This window comes from Sus scrofa, chromosome 11 (assembly GCF_054392235.1).
Source record: "Sus scrofa isolate SSC_HxYL_T2T_F1_AM1 chromosome 11, Sscrofa_HxYL_maternal_Yorkshire_Landrace_v2.0, whole genome shotgun sequence".
Classification (NCBI taxonomy): domain Eukaryota; kingdom Metazoa; phylum Chordata; class Mammalia; order Artiodactyla; family Suidae; genus Sus; species Sus scrofa.
Window position 1 is genome coordinate 53,255,378 of NC_139393.1, and position 18,800 is coordinate 53,274,177.

Genomic DNA, 18,800 nt, shown 5'->3' on the forward strand with positions numbered 1-18,800 from the left:
TGCAGATGCAGCTCGGATCCCGTGTTGCTGTGGCTCTGGTGTAGGCCGAAGGATACAGCTCCGATTTGACCCCTGGCCTGGGAACCTCCATATGCCTCGGGAGCGGCCCAAGAAATAGCAAAAAGACAAAAAAATAAATAAATAAATAAATAAAAAATAAAACTGTTATTGAAAAAAAAAATTATATGCTTTGGTATGGTTTCCTCTGCTTGGGGTTCACTGAACTTGGATTTGTAGGCTTACAGTTTTCATCACATTTGGATCATGTCCAGCCATTCTTTGTTCAAAATATTTTGAAATATTTTTTTCTGGTCCTCCCCTCCTTCTGAGAGTCCAATTGTACATATATTAGACAACATGGGATTGTTCCATAGCTCACTGAGGCTCTGTTCAGTTTTTTAACTGTGTTTTTCTCTCTGATCAATTTTGACCAAATGCCAGACATGGTTACTTTTACATTATTGAGGGCTAGATCTTACTGTCTCCCTTAAGACTGCTGGATTTTGTTTTGCCACAAATGAGCAATTTTCAAACCAATTCGATCTGTCAGGGCTTGCCTCTCCAGGCTGTCATGGCAAGGGCCAGACCAGCCTAACCCGGAACTAGTTCAGCCCACTTACTAAGCTGTGACCCTTCTGAGACCTCTACCAAATGCCCATGTATAATGAGGTCTCTCCATTCTGGTTTTGTGAATTTTATATGGGGGCCAATATTCTTCCCACTTATTGCCATGCTTGTTCTGTCATTGTCTTCCTCCCCACACAAGCAGGTCATCACTTAGCCAAGCCCTTGGGGGGAACATTTTGCGGATCCGCAGAACTCTCTCTTTGTACAACTCCTTCTTCTTTGTAATTATTCTCTTTAAAACTAAAACGTAGTTGCCTTGTCCTCTCCATGCCGCCTGCTTAGCTCTAGGTCCTCTCTAGCTCCACTCCCTGCCCTGCCTCCAGGCAGCAGGCTGAGCCTATAGCAGAATCACCTCCTTTGTCATCCCACACCCAAGGATCAGAGTTCTTAAGGGCCCCTTGTCCAACACGTGAAAAACATTTCCTATATTTTGTCTGCTTTTCTAGTGTTTATCGTGAGAGGTCAATACCCACAGCAGTCAATCCCTCATGGTCAAGAGCAAAAACTCCTCCAAGAGCTAAATAAGATCTTTTTCTGTGAGGCACTTTATAGACTATGAATCAGAAGGTAAATATTAGCACAAGAAAACACACCTAGATAGAGAAATACATACCTCATGCTCCAGACTTTTTTTTCTTACTCTACCACAAAGACTGGTACCAGAAAAAGAACACCATCATTCATAAGAGGAAACATTCTGGGAAGGTTAATTTCCCCCACATCAAAATTCCCAAATTACTCAGAGCATGAAATGTCTTTAAAAAGTATTCCTTTGTACAAAGCGCTGGCCTTATACAAATGCAAATAACTCTTGGAAAGAAGAGCATTTTATATTCTCCATGAATGAGTCTGCACTTAGGACTGGCCATCTGTGGGTCCTGTGAAGCACCACCGCACAGAGGGTGGGGGTGTCTAGACTGCGGGCGGAGGGGAATGAAGGTGAAGGAGAAAGTACATTGCTAATGGGCAAGAAGGAGGGCAGAATGATCAGCGTCACAGCCTGGCCCAGGGCAGGCCCGGAGGGAAAGGATTTGCCTGCCTGCTATATTTCCCTTGGGGACTATCTGTAATTACTATCACAGCTCATTGATTTTCAATTCTTTCTATTAATACATTTATTGGCCATTCTGACATTATTAAAATCAGTCCAACTCTGCTTCTTCGGGGAAGGCTATCACTTCCCTAAAACATGAGTTTTGCAAGTAGGGATTTTTTTTTTTTTTTGCTTAAAAAAAAAAAGTCTTCCATTCGCCGTCACATAGCTTCTGCATGGGTTTCCCTTTGAAGTCAGGTAGTGATAGGCAAAGATTTGACTAGAGATCAAAAGATCTCAAGTAGTGGGTCATCAGAGAATATTAAATGATAAGCAAATTCATATGTCTAAGATAATTCTACCAATTTACGAGCTAGGCCGACTTCTGTTCCACAGTAGGGGACGGAATAATGAGGCTCTGTTAAAGGGTAATGCAAGTGGCATTTTTATAATGTCTTCTCTTCTCTTCTGATCAAGTCATTAAAGTAACACTGTCTCACTAAGCTTTTACACACAGATGTATATTAACATCTTTTATGTTAAATTAAACAGTGGTTTACGGAAAGAAGAAGAAGGTAGGTTTGTTACTGGATTTTTTTCTCTAAAGCAGGTGAATTTTAATGTAACTCTCTCTCTCCCGTAAAGCACTCCATCACACATCTCTAGGTCCAGCTACAATTCTTGCCCATCTCCATTTGTTTATTAGGGCTAAGAGTTTGGGGTGAGCAGATGCAAACTATTGCATTTAGAAGGGCTAAGCAGTGAGGTCCTACTGTATCACCCCGGGAAATATATCCAATCTCTTGGGAGAGAACAAGATGGAAGATAATATAAGGAAAAAAATGTCTGTATGTGAATGTTTGGGTCACTTTGCAGTACAACAGCAAATGGCACAATACTGTGTATCAACTATACTTCAATGTTTAAAAATAATTAAACAAAAAAAGAATTGGGGGCTTTGGCAAATGGCACCTGTCTCAAAATCCTCTCAATTCTAGTGTGACACTGGCTCCCACTTAGAATAAAGAGCATCTGAACTAATCGCTATTTGCTGAGCCCTGCCTAACAATCAGCTCCCTGTGCTGGGGACGATGAGGAATAACGAGGAACCTAACACATCAGCTCTGTTCTCAAGGAAGTGACTTCTTTGTGGCCTACATGATAGGAGACAGTTCTCTGTAATACAGAAACGCCTTCCACACCTTGTTATGAAAGTCCCGCACAACAGGTGGCCAAAGCTCCTGCAAACTGCCTTCAGGGACAAAACCATTAGGCTCTTTTGTCCTACCTCTAGGACCCTCTGGGACCCTGGCTGAAGCATGTGAACTCAGGTCTGCCTGACCTGAAAGTCTGTGCATTTCTGCTTCCGCATGCAGGTCGCTTTGCTGCAGGCTGGCTGTTGGACTCATGACTGGAAATGCTTTTTCTCACTCCTGGCCTAACATCAGATTGAATGTGGAAGGCCTCGGCTCCAACACCCCTACTGCACAGACGAAGATACAGAAGCCTGGAGACAGAAGTCACTTCCCCATGCCACTCAGGCTGGTGAGCTACAGGGCCAGGGATAACATCATACGTTTTCTGTCTTTGAACTGGTACCCACTCCCTGCACACAACCTCATTTCTGAATATTCCTCTTCCTGCCTCAGTCCTATGCTTCCTAACGTGTGAGCACATCCAAAGGCTGCCAGCACTGGGACGCTCTTGTCACAGCAGGACACAGAGCACCAAAGGTCACAGACAGAGTCGCCCCCAAAGTCCATCATGAGAACATGTGCCCTGGCCATGGATCATGTGGCTACATGTGCTGTATTACCCACAAGCCTGAAGAAATGTGAAATCACTTTGCAGGAGACGGCAATAACAATCGCCTTAACGACCACCAAACAAAGGGTGCCAAACAGAAGGAAGGTGCAGAGAGGAGGTCTGAATGAACCACTCTTATCTACCCAGTTCACACAGCAACAAGATGAAGGCTGCCACCCATGGGACTCTGTTATTTTCAATGTTTAATGTTATGTTTGCAATAACCCTATAAGGGAGACAGAGCAGGTTTACAACTGGCTACTGCCTGGCTTCCTATTTTGCACCAGGCCAGTTATAATGCCTGCACAAGCTGAATAAAGCATGTATTTACGGAGCACCTACCAGGTGCCAGGAGCTACAAGGGAAATATAAGAAATAGTTCTTGCCCTCTAAGAGCTTAGGATCTGATTGAAGAGACGGGACCAAATACACACACAAAACTAGGACGAGAATGAGGCAAGGCAGCCAGAACGTTTGAGAGAAAGCCTGCTCCACAGTTCTTTCTTTAAGCTCTGAAATGTGCTCATCAGGTCCTGAATTCCTTGGCGGGGTGGGAGGGACCACATGGAGAGACCAGCTGACAGAGAAGAACTAAGGGACTATTTATAGCAAGAAAGAGAGAAGGAACAGGTGCTTTTGCAGTGCCCTAAGATAGGAAGGCCACGTCAAGTAGCAGATCTTTATAATGCTGCCTGCAGCCTGAAAGACAGACTCACTCTCCTTCCCCTAAACATGGACGGAAGAGTCTGAAAACTAGGTTTCCACAGTGATTACAGAATCCCATCAATGCATCAGTTTCAGGCTTTCCCATTCACTGTCATGATGCAAAGTTACACATCTACAACTTTTTGTTCACTGCAACTAATAGGTCATCTTTTTTAAAAGCCCATAATCACACATGTGAATGTCTGGTTTTTTTGGGGGGGGAGTTGGCGGGGGGGGGGTATTTTTTTTTATTTTTTGTCTTTTGTCTTTTTAGGGCCACAGCCATGGCATGAGGAAGTTCCCCCGGCTAGGGGTCAAACTGGAGCTACAGCTGATGGTCTACACCACAGCCACAGCAACGCAGGATCTGAGCCGCATCTTCGACCTACACCACAGCTCACAGCAACACCGGATCCTTAACCCACTGAGCAAGGCCAGGGATCCAACTCTCGTCCTCATGGGTCCTAGTCAAGATCGTTAACCACTGAGCCATGACGGGAACGCCTCATACATGTGAGTCTTTTGATGTCACCAATATGTATACATTTTCTTATGAAGAATCAAAGTTCAAGTAGCCTTTAATACTCAATGAGGAGAGAGTTCTGTAAGATGGAAATGACGACATCTTCAGACCTTCCAGCGCTCCCTATCTGAAAGTAGTTCTGAGATTCTGAACACTACACAGTATTCTCACCCATCCCATTATCCTCAATGAAAAAGTCTAGTAAAAGGACCAAAAATGAATTTCACTAACATTCTAGCTTTTATCTCTTTAAAGAAGAGCTGGTTGAAAGTATTACAAATGACTCAATACAAATAATTATGTTCTATAAATAATCAAGTGATAATACATTTCATTAAATACTGTGCTCTGCTTCTCTTAAAGCTTTCCTGTAAAAAAGAATGCAATTATATCTGTCATGTATTTTTAAAAAGTACATACAAAGAATAAGAAAAAAAATCAAGTTTCTACTCCCCTCCAACATACACAATCTAAATTAGGATTAAACTACCAACATCAGCTCCATTCACAAGGAGGAAAATTGATTCTTACGAACGTGCATGAAGTAAAACCTAGAACCTACAATTTTTCCTGTCCCTATTTGAGAACAGAAAAATACTTTCTATAAATAATGTGACAAGAGTTTCTTACTCACATTGTAAAACCCCAGGGAATATTGGCTTTTGTTTTTTATGCACCTAAATCTTTCATGCAAACTTTACCATAAAACTGAAAAATGACAGTAAAGGGGAGAGAAGTATTTGGATGTCCTTAGAGGTTGTCCAGACTGGTGACAACCACACCCTAGGCTGGCTTTAACTAACAGCCTAGGTAGTATATTCTGGCTGATGTTCTGTACTTTTCTGCCTTCCTCCAACATCGATGACTTGAACAGATTTACTGCTATTCAAGCTGAAGAACATACCGTGAAATAAAAGCAACATTGTGAAATATACTGTTTGCACTTTTCCATCAGGCTGTCTTCTCTAAATAAGATGCCCTGGTCTATATGATTTGTTAAACACAGTGTGCAGAAACTTATTTTATTCAACTGATGCAAACACATTTTGATTAAGAAAACGGAACTTGGAGTTCCCATCATGGCTCAGCGGTTAACGAATCCGACTAGGAACCATGAGGTTGTGGGTTCGATCCCTGGCCTCACTCAGCGGGTTAAGGATCAGGCTTTGCTGTGAGCTGTGGTGTAGGTTGCAGACATGGCTCGCATCTCCCACTGCTGTGACTCTGGCGTAGGCCGGTGGCTACAGCTCTGATTAGACCCCTAACCTAGGAACCTCCATATGCCAAGGGTGCAGCCCTAGAAAAGACAAAAAAGGAAATAGGAAAAAGAACTCTTGGAATTCCCTGGTAGCCCAGTGGTTAAGGATCTGGTATTGTTGCAAATGTGTCTCTGGTCACTGCTGTGGTGCAGGTTCGATCCGTGGCCTAGAAACCCCTGCTTGCGGTTTGGCACAGCCAAAAAACAAAAAAAAGGAAAGAAAACAGAACTCCACAAAAATAAAACACATCCTTCTGCAATTAGTTTAAACAAAAAAGGTTAAAAAAAAAAAAAACCTGCTTAATTTGGAGAATACAGAGTTTAACGTGATGAGGCTCAGGCTAGAATATCCAGGTGAATATATGACCTTTTCTGAAGATTTGTCAACAATGAACAAATAATATTAATAACCGCCACGTGGTCATTTCTTTCATGATGTCCTACTGCCCAAGTCTGCAGCTGAATCTCTGTGAGTCAGTCATTACGTCACAAACTCCACCAAGTCCATTGCAGAGCTACCACAGCCTACACTGAACGTGAGGAAATGGCAGCTTCTACATGACGGGGATCTGCTTCAGACACTGGCTTACACTGAAGAGAAATACTTTATGAGATGCCTCGCCCTCTGCCAAATAGTAGTCAGGAATGGGGAAGTTACTGCAGAAGCCCTCTACATGCTACCCACCATCGAGATCCTTGCCCTTGGCTGTCCGCATCCTTAAATCCTTTTGGTACATCAGTGGCCTAACCTCTTGAATGGGGTCCCAGAAGAACTCAGGCATTTGATTTTTCCACCAGCGAGATTTTAAGCACACTTGAAATTTCTTTGGATTGCTCAATGACAAAACATTGCTCATGCGTTTTTGCTTTTGCTGTGTGGGGCCACACATGCGGCATATGGAAGTTCCCCCAGCTAGGGGTCGAGTCAGAATTGCAGCTGCAGGCCTACGCCACAGACACAGCAGTGCCAGATCCCAGCTGTGTCTGCAACCTACACCACAGCCCACAGTAATGCCAGGTACCTAACCCACTGAGCGAGGCCAGGGATTGAACCCACATCCTCATGGTTACTTGTCAGGGTCCTTACCACTGAGCCACAATGGGAAGCCCTGCTAATGTGTTATTTTGAATTTTTTTATTAAGGGATACACTAATAAGATTAAGACTAAATATTTATTTAATTGATGTCCTTTTATTCAGTCATGTATACTGCCGCCATGAGGCTGGTTTAAAAAGACAGGTAGGCAGTGCTTTCTCCCTTAAATACAAAAGGTGGCCGATCAACCAATGCTGCCAGCAATCAGGCTGCACTGATTATGATTTTAACTCATGAAGCTATAAATGATAACAATTATAAAATCACTTACATCCTTTTAAAAAAACCCAGCTGTGCTCTTAAGTATTTATGCTTTTAGTAGCCATAAATTGTCAATTTGGCTATATTATTGTTCAGTAGGCTTTCTTTGGCTTTTACGTGCTTTTCAAACTAAATTTCCTCCACTATAAAAAGGGGAAATACAAATGTCAAAAGAGAAATCCATCCAATCAACAGCAACTTTCCCACACCTGTACTCTGTAATTCCCCAACTTAATAAGAACGAACCAAGCTATTTTCACACCGAAGTTATAGTTCCATCTCATTTTCTAATACCTCCTCTTTGCTTTGGATTTGTATTAGCGTTCGGAAGCATTCACCGATTTAAATACCAGCCATGTGGTTCTTCTAGGGTCACTACGCCGTCCTGATTTCAGGATGTGATCTTTTCTAAGTGAGTGGGATGCGAGGTTGCAAAGGAGTGAGAATCAATCCCGATCGCCGATGATTTCTGAGGCAAGCAAGAAAAGCGTCACCAAGTGAAAAGTCAGGAATTTCGGCAAACCTCAGAACACTCTGGAAGAGACCACTCCCTTAGTGAGAAGCGGGCAGGGCGTCGTCAAAACGTGTGCTTACCCCTTGTTCAGATTCCAAAAGCTCTGTTTTGACTCTGACTGCCGGCATCCCATCAAGCATTAACATTCTGTTCTCAAAGGTGTCGATGTTCTGCAAATAAAAAAAAGAGAGGGAAACTCAGCCACAGAACATTCAGAAGAGGACATCTGGTAGTGCCTGCCTTCACTGTAGTACATTTAGTACAGCTAACCTCATTTTTTTAAACAATGGAGTATAATTAAATGAGGGTATCAGCATAACCAATTATCCCCCCATTCCAAACCTTCCTTTGAAATAATGACCAAGACCTTGAATTAATCAGTCTGATTCTCTGACCTCTGGGTTGGAGGTCAGACAGTAATAAACTGGAGTAAGGAAACCTTACATTAATTTATATGGGGCCAGAATAATTCATCACAGTTTTGCAACGGTGGAAGGAAATACCAGGCAAGTTCCTTTCTTCTTTAGCTCTGGAAGTTGTACTGCACAGAGAAATCCATAAAGGAGAAAACAGGGCAAAATAATTGATATACTCGCCTATTACTGTCAAAGTTGAAGTAATTTTAAAAAAGAGGTAATGAATTTTGGCATCATGGCAGATCTGATCAAATGAAAATTTCAACATATCAACCTCAAACATCTCCCACAAAAACAACCAACATAAGTCCTGGATTAAGAGTGAATTCTTAAACTGAAGTCTTAACCAAAGAATAAATAATTTGTTTTCTTTTTTTCTGTCTTTTTGCCTTTTCTAGGGCCGAACTCAAGGCATATGGAGGTTCCCAGGCTAGGGGTCTAATCGGAGCTGTAGCCACTGGCTGACCCCAGAGCCACAGCAATGTAGGATCCGAGCCACGTCTGGGACCTATACCACAGCTCACGGCAACGCCAGATCCTTAACCCACTGAGCAACGCCAGGGATCGAACCCGCAACCTCATGGTTCCTGGTCAGATTCATTAACCACTGAGCCACAAGGGGAAATCCTAAATAATTTGTTTTCTGTTCAGGTGTATGTTTGGCTCCACTGACCACCTCTTGAAAGGAAAACCTTACTTCTCTCGTGGCTCCATAGAATTTCAAACAACATTTATAAAAAGATTCAATCGAGGTCATTTTTGACTAAGATCCACAGCTTTGGGAATTTTCTGAAGTCAATAACCCAAGAAGGGAGTCAGAAAGCCACACATCAGCACTTGCTTCCGGCCAAAATCAGGCTCATGTTTAAAACGTGTTGAGAATGCCAACTTTACCCTCAATACCGACTAAACGAAGAAATTAAAATGACAAAGTTTGACTGGGTTTTTAGAATGGTTTACTTTGCTCAATTATAGAATGTAACCATATGACACCAAGGTGGTCTTATTAAAAGAAAAACAGCTATGTTTCTAAATGTTTTGTCTACCTAGTGACAAAAAGGTTAATATCACCTCTAAGCCTTCAGGTTTTCACGATTCATAGAGTTGTTCTCCCCAACAGACAGTTAAATAAAAACAACTCCCACTTCAACACATCATAAATTAAATGTTTTTATTACCAAATAATACCAACAGAGTGCAGTATAGTGAAGCTCTAATTATTTCTCCTATGTCTTGACTCTCCTTTTTTGTTTAAGAAAAACACTCCAAGAAATAAAATGTTTGGGGCCTCTTAGCACAAATATTTGCTCAGAGAAATCAACAGCAAGAAGAAAAAGCAAATTTACGCTAGAGCTGACTAATAAGCATTTAAAATTTCCATGCTACCTTATCTGTTAGGTAAGAGTAAGAAGAAAAATTACTGTCATGTTCCTCTCTCAGAATGTACAATAAGATTAAAACTGGCAGGATTCTTTTTTTTTTTTTTTTTTTTAACGTTTGCTTTTGACTTGTCCATATTTTTCAGGGATTTTGCATCCCCATAGCATAGAAGAGAAGGAACTTAGGGTATTGCTGGGGAGCTCAGTGCATTTGTTCCAAGCTTAAAATCCTTTCATGGAGGCTGGTGAGTTGTTGACACATCAGGCATGGATCTCAAATCCCAGTGTGTCAACTTGCTTCCATGCTTGGAAGCGGCCAGCCTGGCTTGCCATCTCCCAGCCTCAGGAAAGGCCTCCTGCTGCCAGCAGCCCTCAACTGCCCGGCCTTTCACAGCAGCCAGGAATCCACCCAGCGAAGTATCCCCTAGGCTGTTTGGTTGGTAGACAATGAAGGATGAGTTGACAGTACTTCCTACCCTGGAGGAGGTCTTGCCCAGACAGAAAGGGAAGAAGATGCCTTGCAAAGGAAGGGAAAAGACAAAGAGCGATTCTGGAAAGGCAGGTTTAATGAACTGTTAGAATCTGATTAGAGGCTAATGTCCCTTTTAGTGCTTTGTACCAATTTACAGCTGATAGACTTTAACCATTTTCCTCACTGGCTGTGATAAACTCATTCGTTTAAAAACATGCAAGCTAACCAGTCTCTGAAGTTAAAAATGGAAAAATCATAAAAACCTGACTGGGTTCAGATTCCATTTAGTACATTTAAGTATCACTATATTTTCATTACAATTTTGGTTGTTGTTGCAGTACTCAATGAACTCTGCATGTATTAAGCCAGGGCTACATTTCAGTTTCATGGAAAAGTGAAAAAACTGAAGACATTTTCGAAAAAATTTAAGAGATGACGTTTTCCCTGAAAATATTTCTCTTTCCATGCTTTTTCCAGGATCGGCCGCAGCCCAGCCATAATAAACCTCATGAATAACACAGTTCACAGCTAAGGAACCAATTCTTAATTATTATGCTCTTGCAACTCGTGCAGATTCAATCTGTATATACGACTGAAAGTTATACGGAATACACACCAAGCATATTAATCTCTGCATTCATGATGCTAACCTTGTTTAGAATAAACAGAAGCACCAAGCATCACACCACATTCCAAACCATCCAAGAAGGTGAGTGGTTTTTATAAAATGCATGGTAATTGCACGGCCTTGAAGACAGAGTCCTTGGAACAAAATATCGAGAGATTTATCTCTCTAAGCTAAAATCAGATACATACAATCTCAAGTGACTGCAGACTTTAAATATGTAATAAACCTCTAATAATTTGAAATGGCTGTCAAACATATCTTGCCATGATCTTAATCAAAACACATTTGCCAGGGAATCCAATAGCTCAAGTGATTCCCAAGAGGTAAATAAAATTACACAGTCATCAATTTTAGTAACGTGGGCCTCCTTATTTACGCTGCAACAAACATTCCGATATTATGCGACCCTATATAACTTACGTAAATGTGTTGATATTCACACACACGTGTGTTTACACCTAGGTTACTCATTTCATATGAGTAAGCTGTACCAATTAATGCCAAATTTATCATCAGATTTATGAGCTGGCTGTTGACCAATTACACATGCCCTGAATGAGAATGCTACTCTGGCTCTTCCTATCTGCCAAGGAAGATTCTGCAGCAGAGCAATCCAGCTGACGGGAGCTCTCCCAGTCAAAGGCAGTATAAACACAACTGTCATCAATCCTAACATCTCAGAATATTTTGAATGGAACGTGTCAGAAAGACAAGGACTGATGCTCAATGATCATAGCTCATAAAAACAGAGAACGGCAGTGACTTTCCAGGTCAGCTTCTACGGTTGCCTTCTTACTCGCAGAATGCAGGTGTTTTCCTCTCCCTCCTCCAGACTGTGGGCCATCCAGCTGGCACAGCTAGAGCACTAAAGAGCCAGCCAGTCAATATTCAATAGAACCAGTTTTTACACAAAGTTTCCCTTCATAAGTCAAAACTATCCCCTTGGATGTGTACTGATTTTTCAAGGTACAGGACGTAGTCACTTAAAGACGTTTCTATCTTGAATCTCCATGTTTGGCCACAGATAATGAGAAAAACAAATTGCCCCGATCCATATACCTGTTTTGTAAATAAGTGATGTAAGGGACTTATTTATTTATTTATTGTCTTTTTAGGGCTGCACCTGCAGCATACGGAGGTTCCCAGGCTAGGGGTTAAATCAGAGCTGCAGCTGCCAGTCTACACCACAGCCACAGCTGCATCTGCAATCTACACCACTGTTCATGGCAACGCCAGATCCTTAACCCACTGAGCGAGGCCTGGGATCAAACCTGTGTCCCCATGGATACCAGTCAGTTTCATTCCACTAAACCACAACAGGAACTCCAGATGCAAGGGACTTACGAGCAGCCATTTAGGCTTCATTGCACCACACTGATGAAGACACAGTCAGAAAAGATTTTTAAAGGTTTATAATACAAGCCTACCAACTTTAAAAGTATCATCCTTTGGGTACTTTTTCCTATAGAAAAGCAGAACACCCAGATTATCAGGAAATTAGGCTTTTGCTTAAAAACCGCTTCTTAGAAAAGTCAGTCTCTCCCCTTTCTTGACTCACTTGTACACTAACAAAAATAAAACCAACAACAATAACAATTTTTTAAAGCTTTTATCCAAATTCCTCAACCTGGGTGAAAAGCAAGAGAATGAGTGTACACCTGCTCTTTATAAGGAAAGATCAACATACCTAAGAGATGAGAATCATGCCCAGCCAATCGTTTCCATTATCTATTGCTAGGCAACAATTCACACCGCAGCATAAAACAATAATCATTTTGCTATTGTCTTGGTAACATAAGAATGACACCCAATATCTGCATATTTACTATGGACTAGACCCTACGCTAAGAGATATGTACTCATTTAGTCCTTACAGTAACCCCAGAGGTCAATGCTCTATTATCCAGGGATGAGGCATCTGAGACGCATCCAAGGTCACATGATTAGTAAGTGGTACAGCTCGGTTCCAAAGCAAATGAGCCTGAGCCCAAGCCGAACTCCTAACCACTACCCTACTCCTCTCCTTCTCTTTCCCTCTCTTCCTCTGTGCACTCCTTTGATCAAAATGGGGGAAAAAAACTTAAGCACCTGATAGAAGGCCCTGTCAGAGGAGCTTTGGAATCTCAATCAACAGTTCCTTTCAGGGCTGAGCTGATGCAGTTACTGCATTGAATGTGCAACTTCCGGTCACTGGTGAGTATCAACATTTGGGGGAATAACAGTAAGAGGTCAAAGAAGCCCCCAATTTCAACGCTATTTCACATTTTTTCTTTAAATCAGCCTTTCAACATATTTTCTTAGTTTGATAAGATGATACATTTCTATCCTAGAAACATCTCATAATTAATTTAGCAAGTCAGTCCCCTCCTGAGTTCATAGATTCCAGAAAAATCTATGGTAATTGCATCTGCTACCCACTGTTTAGAAAGTATTCATATCCTTGAGTGCTCATTCAATATTTTCACAATAGTTTCATGTACCTGGATGATACAGAAACTTCATTTTCTACCTTTTATCCTCAAGAGAGATTTCTTTGGAAGTCACATTTAATTTATAATTGCTTAGATGAAGGGTAAAAGCATATTTTTCTAAGCTCACATACCTCATTTCTGATAAGCCAATTTTGCAGAAGGCATATGCATAATCCAACGGTACAAAAAAAAAACCCAATAGTACAAGTAGCTCCAATGGTACAAAATAAACATCAGTTCAAAGGTGGACTTTGCCATTCAGGCCCAGCCTTCCACCTTTCATTGCTTTGCAGCACTGGAGAGTGGGTATCACATATTTTACCGAGAGAAGTAAGAGCCAAACTATAGACCTGCTGGGGCTCTCAACTTAAATCCCTTTCAGCAGTTTCAATGATCCATGTATACATTATATTGAAATACCTGTCATCACTCTCAAAAACAAAACTCTTCCACAATCACTTCACACTGAAACATGGAACTGTGTCTCTCATAAGTACTGATAAAATTGTGCATGCAGCGAGTTCCATTGTGGCTCAGTGGGTTAAGAATCCAACTAGTATCCATGAGGATGGAGGTTCGATCCCCGGCCTTGCTCAGGGGGTTAAAGGATCCGGCGTTGCCATGAGCTGTGGTGTAGGTAACAGACATGGCTCGGATCTAGCATTGGTGTGGCTGTGGCGCAGGCTGGCAGCTGCAGCCACAGGGGCAGCCCTAAAAAAAAAAAAAAAAAAAAAAAAAAAAAAAAAAAAAAAAGGACAAAACTGTACACACAATGCAGCAACTTGTATTTTCCCGAAAGCAAGAATCATTCTGTTTTCTATGTTGGTAGAGTGCTAAATTACCACAACAATAGATACTTTACACAATTGTTAATTTTTAGAAATGTCATCTGAGCCTCTAAATAAGACTTTCCACTCCAGCATTAATACCAATTATAGTTTAAAAAAAAAAAAAGACACTTTGTCATTCATATTTCTGAAGAGCTGCACACATTTGAGGGTCATGAGTTGACTCATTCTCTCCCTAGACATGCAATGAGGTTCTCTGCTATGGCAAAATCATCTCATTCTAGCCACCTTCATGAACCACAAGGCACTACAGGAGAGAACAGGGGCAACGCCAAGGACTGGAGAATACAAGACAGGTCAAAAACCAGGAAAATATCCTGGCAAGAAAAGTGCCAACTCACCAAAAAACAAACCCTAGAGAGAGGGAGGGCAAAATTTCAGTTCCACTGGGCAGGTATTAACATCCCAGGGAGAGATCGAATGTGTAGGAGGAGGTATCCTGTACCAGGATGGGCTCACAAGGGTCTTGATGTCATGTAAAGATAAGCAATTATTCAGCCAGTAAAAGAAGGAACTCTTGCCATCTGCAACAATAAGAGTGGACCTTGAGGCCATTACGCTAAGTGAAATAAATCAAAAGAAAGACAAATAGTATATGATCTCATATATAGGAATCTTAAGACTCTTACACACACACACACACACACACACACACACGAACCAACACACAAATATGAGCTTATAAATACAGAGAACAGATTGTTGATTGTCACCGCTGTGTATGTATGTGTGGTGGGACAAGGTGCTCAAAAGTACAAATTTCTCTTTATAAAAGAAATAAGCTATGGGGATAATGTATAGCACAGTGACTCTGTATTATTATACACCAATTTTATCTCAAAAAAAAAAAAAGAAAAGAAAAGAGAAAAGACTTCAGTCCTGTAAAAGGAAGCCACAGACAAGATTCTCTCCAGGAAATAGGGCTAGGAGAAAATTGTTCTGAGAGCCTAACCCCAGGAGAGCCAGAACTAGGGAACAGATGTGGACAAGAATCAGAGAGCTGGAGTTCCCTGGTGGCCTAGCAGGTTAAGGATCCGGCATGGTCACTGCTGTGGCTCTGGTTACTGCTATAGCTCGGGTTCAATCTTTGGCCCAGAAGCATCCAAATACCATGGACATGGCCTCCCACAAAAAAAAAAGAAAAGAAAAAGAACAAAAAAAAGAATCAGAGAACTAACCATGTGCCTAACCTAGGCCTCCTTCCCTGGACACACACACGTGAACACAGAAACCAGGCATTATGAGCCTGGACAGAAAGACAGGCCCCATGCACAGACAACTACAGTTGCAACACAACCACAATTCGACCACAGGATCTCATAACTTAAAAATCAATTATATAACCAACTATTATAATAATAATATATAACCACATATATTTACACACACACACAAACAACTATAACAACAGTAACTATCATTTACTGAGTACTTGGGTACCACGTGCGTCACGTGCATTTCATTTGTATATCATTCCTTCATTCATCAGTTCATCCAAAAAATACTTCCTGAGTCTCAGGCACTGTCCAGATTTATAAGAAACATTAGTGAACAAAAGAGAGAAAGTTTTACCTAGTTTCAGTCTAGTCTTTCACTCCCCCAACGAGACCAGATTGGTACTTTTGGTGCTAAGTGGCAAAAGGTCTTCCATGTTGTGGACATTCATTTATTGATTCGACAGTGTTTCTTTAATGCCTACGAGTGCCAGTGAGTAGGTGCCCAAGTGATTAAGAAAGACTCCCTGCCTCAAGAAAACTTGAGGTCAATGGGAAAGAATTGTCTTTGCACACCACAGAGCAGGTGATGGGATGTCATGAAACAAAAGTGCAATGGGCTTAACCTCTGTGTTGGATTTTTTGGGTTTTTTTTGCTTTTTAGGGCCGCACCTGAGGCACATGGAAGTTCCTCGGCTAGGGAATCTGAGCTACAGACACCTGCCTACACCACAGCCACAGCTCATGGCAAGGCAGGATCCTTAACCCCACTGAGTAAGGACAGGGATTGAGCCCGCCTCCTCATGGATCTGAGGCAGGTTGAGCCACGAAGGGAAGGGAACTCCCAACCTCTGTTTAGAAAGAGAATACTAGACTTGTTTTGGAAGATGGCTTATAAACACAGCAAAATTGATGCAGAAGGAGCCACAAATTCATAGGCTGCCACAGTAACTCAGGAGATAAGAGCTTGACCCGAGGCTGTGGCAGTGGGAATAACGAGAAAGGAAATTATTTGAGGGCTAGTTCACAAGAACAACGAACTGCTTTTGATGACTGACAAGGAGGAGGAAGCGTGGGTGAGAAGCCAGAGGAGTGTCAGAATGGCACAGATTTTTCTACGGTGTACATGAAGGTTGAGGCAGGAAGCCCAACTGGAAAAGCCAAATACATCATACAGTCTTCCAATATCCCACAAAAGACCTACCACACTCTCAGATACATGGCATATCATTTAATTTCAGTACACTTGAGCTTGCTCAGGATCTGTTACACACAGAAGATGTCTCTCAAGCTAATGTTCAAATCTCATAATAGACATGGATAAAATCAAATGTATTCAAACTTGGAAAGAGAGTTGGTTGAAGGAAGGAAAAAAAAAAAACTATACAAAGAAGTCACCTTATTAGCTACATATTCAAGACAAGAATTGCCTGTCTTTACTAACATGTTTTAACAGGATTTATCATTTTACAGACTTTTGTGGTTATCAAAATTTTTACAAAAAAAAGATAATCTGCCAAAGAACGAGTTTAAGAGTACTGTACATTAATATATCCATTGGCCATTTCCCTTTATGAAAAGTCATTTGGGTAGTAATGAAAAAACATGCAGAACACTGAATGGAAGATGTAATGAAATAACATCACTGGTCCTCTGTGTCGAGAGACAATGAAGATGACTATCAAAAATTAAGTCATTTATTTTCCGTAGGAAACAAAGGAAATGACTCTTGACCTAGATTTCCACCTTTCCTGATCTGCAGTGATGTCAAGTGGCTCCTTATCAAACTCAAAATGGATTATCGTATTAAAACATGAGCTGTTGAGTGTTTGTCTCCTGCACAGCCTGAAGAAAGAGTACTGCAGAGGTGGGAATAAGCAAAATAATTTTGAGGAGAAAGAAAAATCCAAGTTAATTTTTTTTTAAAGTTCGTTTCATTCTAATGAAAACAAAAAGAAAAGATCAACGTTAAGGTTCTCCTCAGTGGCCAGAAAAATACGGAAACTGCTGAACAGGTAAAATTGGTCTTTAAAAAAAAAAAAAATTATTAAAGAATAGTTGATTTATAACATTGTGGCAACTTCTGCTGTATAGTCATTCATATACATACATACATACATACATACATACATATATATGTGTGTGTGTGTGTGTATATATATATTTATAAACACATACACACATCCTTTTTCTCATTTTGTCTTCCATCATGGTCTATCCCAAAAGACTGGATGCAGTTCCCTGTGCTATAGAGTAGGATCTCATTGCTTATCCCTTCTAAATGTAATAGTTTACATCTACCAACCCCAAACTCCCAGTCCAGCCCACTCCTTCCCCCTCCCCTTTGGCAACCACAAATCTGTTCTCTATGTCTGTGCGTCTGTTTCTATTCTGTAGATCACTTCATATAGGCCATATTTTATATTCCACCTATAAGTGATATCATATGGTATCTGTCTTTCTCTTTTTGTCTTTACTTTGTATGAGAATCTCTAGTTGCATTAGGTCTTATATTCACTCCCTTCTCTTTTTATATTTTAAACATTTATGGAATTAAGATTTTGTACCAAATATAAAATATCACATTTCTTGGCGTTCCCATCATGGCTCAGTGGTTAACAAACCTGACGAGTATCCATGAGGAGTCAGGTTCGATCCCTGGCCTTGCTTAGGGGGTTAAGGATCCGGCGTTGCTGTGAGCTGTGGTGTAGGTCGCAGATGCGGCTCAGATCCCATGTTGTGGCTGCAGTGTAGGCTGGCGGCTGTGGTTCCAATTCGACTCCTAGAGCCCAGGAACCTCCATACGCCAAGGGTATGAAAAAAGACAAATATATATACATATGTACATATGTATGTATGTGTGTATGTATATGTATATGTATCACATTCCTTGAAAAACCCTAGGCATGATATTTGTTTTTAATATAGGTCTCAAAAGGGTAAAGCTAGAGGAAAGTGACTTTTACAGTTTATTTCATCTAAGAAGGTTTGCCAAAGCATGTCAAAGCACTGGTAGTGTTTGTGGTGTTATTACAAGGTGTAACAAAAGTAATTGCTTTTAAAAGAGTATATCAAAAACATGAATGTGTAATCGTTTGCACTGCCTGGACAATCACGTAAGACACATCACTAGAATGGCCATGCCTTTCCTCTATTTTTCCCCTAATATTTGGCATTTTGGGAATGCACTGGAGAAAGACATGACTAATTGGCTGCCAAATGGCCACAAAGCTCAACCCTCAAATATAATCTCTCAGCTTCCAAGTATATCTACCTCTAGATTGGAGTTTTTCAGATTCCCCAAGTGATATCTCTAGCTGTAATAATTAAATTCTATGTATAATCTGCAGTTCCATCATGGCTCAGTGGTTAATGAATCCAACTAGTATCCATGAGAATGAAGGTTCGATCCCTGACTTCACTCAGTGGATTGAGGATCCAGCGTTGCCATGAGCTGTGTGTGGTGTAGGTCACAGATGTGGCCTAGATCCTGCGTTGCTGTGGTTATGGTATAAGCTGGGGCAGTTGCAGCTCTGATTTGACCCCTAG

General features: G+C 41.1%; 1 protein-coding gene and 2 long non-coding RNA genes across 3 annotated transcripts in view; 1 reads left to right on the forward strand and 2 right to left on the reverse strand.

Annotated features, from left to right (window-relative positions):
• KLF12 (KLF transcription factor 12) overlaps positions 1-7,995 on the reverse strand; it is a gene marked incomplete at its 5' end in the record, with an annotated part of 266,031 nt that extends 258,036 nt beyond the window's left edge. Inside the window, 1 exon segment of the mRNA NM_001134347.2 lies at positions 7,904-7,995. Coding sequence (NP_001127819.1) covers positions 7,904-7,995 — 92 coding nt within the window.
• LOC146398624 (uncharacterized) overlaps positions 1-18,800 on the forward strand; it is a 286,081-nt gene that overhangs the window by 167,472 nt on the left and 99,809 nt on the right. The window lies entirely within an intron of this gene.
• On the reverse strand, positions 1,734-6,268 carry LOC146398628 (uncharacterized). The gene is made up of 2 exons (XR_014819631.1): positions 5,807-6,268; positions 1,734-4,655 (listed from the first exon to the last, which is right to left on the reverse strand). It is a non-coding gene; the product is annotated as an uncharacterized LOC146398628 (long non-coding RNA).